Source organism: Aquila chrysaetos, chromosome 1 (genome assembly GCF_900496995.4).
Source record: "Aquila chrysaetos chrysaetos chromosome 1, bAquChr1.4, whole genome shotgun sequence".
Classification (NCBI taxonomy): Eukaryota; Metazoa; Chordata; class Aves; order Accipitriformes; family Accipitridae; genus Aquila; species Aquila chrysaetos.
Window position 1 is genome coordinate 84,199,342 of NC_044004.1, and position 5,849 is coordinate 84,205,190.

Below are 5,849 nucleotides of genomic sequence, written 5' to 3' on the forward strand. Positions count from 1 at the left end.
CCAGGTGTTATATGGGATAGTGGATAAGTATATGTAAGAGATTACTAAAGATCATTATCTTAACATGATAATGCTCTGACTTCCTCATCCTATCCAAATAACACAATTACCTAGCTTTTTGCCAGTGTTCTATTATTAACTTGATTCTGTCTTGTATTTCAGCACTGAGAGAAAATTAGGCAAGTACTAAGCTATGAATGATGACAACCAATGAAGCTTAATACCTCTCTCCCTGCTTTAACTAGCATGTTATTCTCTCTTAGTGTTTTACTGTTTTCTTGGAATTAAGAAGGAATCACAGCAAGCAGAGTGGCTCCAACCTACTGCTCGGTTTCAGGTGTGTTAGCACAAGCCGTTTCATCTGAGATTTTCCCACTACTTGTTCTGGTTGTGGCAAAAGGCAGGAGCAAGAGTAATTCCATCTGTATGTACATGTGCGTGAGAAGCAAATCCTGGAGTGTAACAGCGTCAGCAGTCCCATGTGGGTCTGAAGACACCGCAGAGCTTGTTTTCAGTTCACCATAAGAAGGCACAGACAGCAGTCATGGATAGCAAGACTGTAATCTCCCTCCTTATTCTCTCTTTTATGGGCAATCTTCCTGGTAAGAAAATTCAATTTATTTTCCTTTGTACTACAATTCTTTTGCAATGTGGTTTAGCTAAACAGAATGTTTTCAAGGTGTGTAGGACTTCCATACTCACGCTGTCTTTGAGGTAGCAGGTCAAGAAAAACATATTGATGGACTGTCAGAGTGGGCCTATTTCTTGTCTCCTATTATTCTTCAGCTAGTGGAGATTCACTAACATTGGTGAGCTTGTCCCTTAAATATTCTGAGGAAAATGAAAATACACCCGGGGCCTCAGAAGTGATAGCCTGCAATAACTGTGTAGCATATTGCATCGCTATCACTTTTCATGCTGCTTTTATGGTAACAGACCCTGAGATGAAAGCTTGGAATATTCAAATTGGTTTGAATCAATCTATTTCTAACCAACAGCCAACTCTTAGAGCTCTTTCCTGAGAAACATGAGGGTAAAAAAAAAAAAACCAGACTCTGCTGGGAAAGTCCAAACAGTATTTTGTGGGCAGCAAGTATGCCAAGTTTAGGGTTCTGGAATGCTTCCAAGCCTCAGCCCCATGTGGATGCTTGCTCCTACTGCGTCCTGGCTTCACGTTGGGATGACACACATCTGCAGCCTCTCCTGAGCCAGAACAGAGCTGGATGTGGCCAACCTCCACGCTGGAGAACTGGCTAACAGGGCGACTGTATCATAACACACACCTGCAGTGAAGCCCTGGTACAGCCTTTGGGAATCTCATTTTCTTCTCTTGAGCCTGCAGATGGGATGTTGCTTCTCCGCTGTGATACTCTATGCTTCGCAATGCTTAACTTGCAAGTGCGTTTTTTCTGCTTTCTGCCAGGTAGGTAGGGAGGTGTTGGTCAGCCAAAAGAAGCACCGGCAGATTCAGCTGGGCAGATAAGCGAAGAAGGGAAACAGGTGGATGATCATATCACGGTAGAAGAACTAGCACAGGGTGAGGTAAAGGGGTTTGCTGTTTGGTCTTAAGGGATGTCAAGAGTACCCACAGTAAGAGAGGACTGAACAACTGACTGGGATTTTGGCTCCTGCAGCCCTACTCATCTCAGTAAGAGTGTCCGTGTGCCCCACATCCATTTATCTGGACCTTGTCTTTGCTTCTTGATACTGCCCTCAAAGTACTGAATCTCCTTTTTCAAATACCTTCGACAGTTCAACTGTCAGGAATTTCAGGCTGAAGATGCAGCTTCCCTTAGTAGGAAAAATGGACAAATGTGAGAGTTGTGATTGTCCATTTTAAACTGTGATATCTGAAATGAAAACAGGAACATAGCCCAGTGTCTGCAGTGGTGGAGCTGGGAAAGCCCTAGGCTTCACGGCGTGTGATCTTGGGTAACTTGCGCCACCCCTCTGGCACTCTGTGCTCAATCCCCAAAGCTGGGATAACTTTTTTTTTGCTTCACTAGGGCAACGTGGGTCTGGAAGGACTGTCAGGCAACACCAAGTTCAGTCCATGGGCTTGGGTGCTGTACAATGTGTGGCATAATTTAATCAAACTCCATCCCAAAGCTTGTTGGGTTTCTTGCTCCTAGTACTTACCCAGATTTGCTTCCTCAGAGGCCGTCACACCTTTCCAAGCATCTTGATTAAGCTTCTAAGCAGAATATTTTCGTGGCTTTTTCACACCAGGTACCAGTGTAGAATTTTAGCCCAAAATAGGTTTTACCTCCAGGCTGTATTCATGGGGAGTAGCTGTCTGCCTGTTCAGCTAGCTTTTTCTTCCTCTCATAAGAGAGGAGTCCCACACTTCAGTAGCCTTTTGTTGCACTTGAAGTTGTGGGATGCCAAAATAATTGTAGTGGTAATGGGAACTTATAAATTGTTAACTGTACAAAGTCTGGAGATCTCAAATGCCCTGTTCTTCCTCAGTGAAGGTACTACCTTAAACCCAAGAATAGCAATCCATTTATACCTTGAGGCATGAACTTTTTATCCCTTCTGCTTTCTCTAATTAATATTTTCATTGTTCGTTTGGTTCAGTTGCAGACGTTACAAGCTTCGCTTTCCTTTCCTCACAGAGATGATGCTGGCAGCAGAGCTGCGGTGTCACTGCATCCAGACCGTCACAGGATTAATGTTGCCAAAGCGCCTGGCCAACGTAGAAATCATTCCTAAGGGCCCACACTGCAACGCTGTGGAAATCATGTAAGTAAAGTCAGCAGGCAAAAGAAGTCATGGTTTATGGATGCTGAAGACTTGGCAGCCCTTAAGCTTATAGTCCTCAGCGCTGTCTGCATCCTCCTCTGACCTCCTCAGGTGCCAATATTAACTAAAGTGAAATGTTCATTCCACTGCAGAGCAACGCTGAAGAACAGCCAGCAAATCTGTTTAGATCCTCAGGCCAAATGGGTGAAGATGATAATTAACAGGATTCTACACAGGTAACTGCCAGGATTACCTAGTAACTGGAATTATTCCACCAAATGGCATATTTTCTCCAGTATAAACATCAACATGTGTGCAATCTTCAGCGCTCGTTCTCTGAGACCCATTTGAGTAGTGCAGGGCTAGGAATACAGGAGGACTAGATTTAGTTGATCTTTGGACAAGGCAGAAGCAAGGCCTACCTGACATATCTCAGTAATTTAAAACAAACTAAGTGTTACATGTCATACTTTTCAAACAAGTATATCAATCCAGGGTTCCTCAGGGTTGTGTTCAGCTCCAAATTACCAAGGACAATGTTTGGGCTTTCTGGAGGAAGAGTCTTGGAAGCAATACAGAAGTGTTGTTCAGCACTGCCCTGCACCAGCTGGTCTGCCCAAGAGACAAGATGATCATTACGACAAGTTTCTCTTGTGTCTGTGGGTGCGTGCATCCCCTCGGAGATACATTACACACAACAGCTATCCAGGCAAACTTATTCTAGAATAGTTTGAAGTGACTTCCCCCGGTGCAAATTAAACAAACATTAAACAAACAAAAGAAACAAAAAAGAAAAGAATTATTTTATTTTCCACTAAAAGTGAATCCGGTTTTGTCTGGTTTTGATGTTTGTAAATTAATACCACTGCTTTGTGCCTGCTGTAATTCATTACAATATCTGTATTACAGTGCATCCAAGGAACGGCGTCAGTGAAGGAAACAGAGGCAACTCTGCAAGCAAGAGAAAGCTGCATAGAAATGCCATTAGCCTTTAAGTGTCTCCAGGCTCACAGTATTCATAATTTCACTTTAGCTTTTTCTATCCTCACTGCTCTCCATGCACAGACTGTTCATCTGCAAAAGGAAACTGCTGGGCTGAACAGGCTGTCACAACACTAGCAGACTCTCGTATTTTATGGCAAAATTTTACATGGTGCTTAATTGCAGAGGCATTTAAAGCAATATCCTAACCAAACCCTAACCTTGCATTGGTCAGCTGGAAACACCTGCACAGGTTTAGCAACACCAAGGATTTGGCATTCACTGAACTGGTATTTATACCAAATCATCTCTAAGCTTCATTTTGAAGGACTATGAAGTACAGTTTTGTCTAGTTTAAGAGGGCTGTAGTTTTCAAAGTAAATAAGTATTAACCAAAGGAGATTCTTACAGAAAGAAAAAAAAAAAATTAAAAGGGAAAAGAAAGGGGAAAAAGGAATTTCTTGATATCAATAAAAACCTTGCTTAGACGCAATATGGTCAATGAAGTAAAGCAAATGCTGTAAGATTTCAGTGCTTAAAAACCGTTTTTTTGGTCTTATGCATATTAAATATACCTCTAACATTAAAACGGCAGAGTCATAGTAGTTCTGTTTTTGTCACCAAGCTATCAATGTCACAAGGACTCTTCCATAAAAAAGGTTTTTAGAAGCCATCAATTCAACTTTTCATAAATGAAATGTGAAGAAAATGTGTGTGAAATATCATCTAATGTTTTCAAACATGCTCAGAGTTTTGCCACCTGCAAAGCATTGTTAGGGTTTAGTCATAGTGCACCAGGGGCTGAAAAGTAATAAATAGAAGTTTACAGTAAGTACAGCCAGACTGTAGGTAATATTCTTATTCGCTATGTCTGTTTTTACAAGACAATAAACAAGATTTTAAATTTATTTTCAGTAATGATGGTTTTGCTAAAATACGTTTCCTTTTCCCTTTAAGTAACGTATTTGAATACGATCCTGTTTTCAAAATTAAAAGCACCCGTTACTCACCTGAACACAGGTGCATTTCTGGTTCTCATGTATGCAAGAGATCATGACATCATCATTGAATACTAACACTGTAGGTCTCCAAACACATTTGAGAGATGATGTCTCAGCTGTGTAGCATGAGATGCTATTTAAGGACCACCTGACTACTTAATAAATTAAAGAAGAAACCAAACGAAATGAAACCAAACCAGATTTGCCACAAAGACTTTACAGATAACTGAAAAAGTAAGTATTTTCTGCAAGAAGAATTTTCTTCCACCAAATATATCGAAAAAGAAGCTGATCTAGTAAATTAATTAGAAACAAACCCACTGATCTTTTTATCAGTGTTTAGATTAAAAGTATATGTCTTTCAGTTCTAACTGAAATAAGGTAGCTTTTTTGATAAGTTTACTTCGCCAAGAGCACACTCATACCAAGGTGGTACTGGGAGTGCATATGCACATTACAGTAGGAGTTGATAATGAAAAATATCTGATAAATGCAGTTTTGATCTCTATGGTAAACCCCAAATTGCTATCTCAGATTCAAATTTTTGTCTCTGCAGACAGCCAGTGACTGCAGTGACACAGATGACTATTAATACAACATAAATATGATGCAGAGAAACAGCAAGTGAATCTCCTTCCAAGGCTCTAGGAAACAAAAATGCACCTGCTAGCCAAATGTCACTGCCCCTCTCAGGGGCATCATCTTAAAAAGATTTACGGTTCCTGCCCTCACATCTGCCATTGCAAAAACTCTTGCAGAAACATTACGCCTCAAATACTTAAAAAGGTCTTCTAACTTCCAATCTACCTTTGCCCAGAATTAATTCAACTCTCTCGATGTTTTTCCACTGCAGTCCCTCTGCATGAATAGGTCTTTCCTTCCTTCCCCAATAATGTCTCTGTAAAAAGCCCCTATCGTCCTTTTTGACATCGTAAAACCTTTCTGTTGTTGCAGAGTATAAATAATTCAGTCTTCTAATCACCGTCATAGTTGTTCTCTTCTTTGATTCAAGCTAATCTTTCTCAAACATAAATAATAATCTTTCAGGTAAGATATTGATATTGTCAAGAAATGATGAAACCTAATTTCAAAACCAGGGATTGTTATGGTTGCTTGCATGGC

General features: G+C 40.6%; 1 protein-coding gene across 1 annotated transcript; it reads left to right on the forward strand.

Moving 5' to 3' along the window:
• Positions 1 to 545: 545 nt before the first annotated feature.
• On the forward strand, positions 546 to 3,797 carry LOC115340268 (C-X-C motif chemokine 5-like). The gene is made up of 4 exons (XM_030011604.1): positions 546 to 602; positions 2,619 to 2,745; positions 2,898 to 2,981; positions 3,655 to 3,797. The coding sequence occupies exons 1-4, from the start codon at positions 587 to 589 to the stop codon at positions 3,677 to 3,679; spliced, it is 252 nt and encodes an 83-aa protein (XP_029867464.1). The 5' UTR covers positions 546 to 586; the 3' UTR covers positions 3,680 to 3,797.
• The last annotated feature ends 2,052 nt before the right edge of the window (positions 3,798 to 5,849 follow it).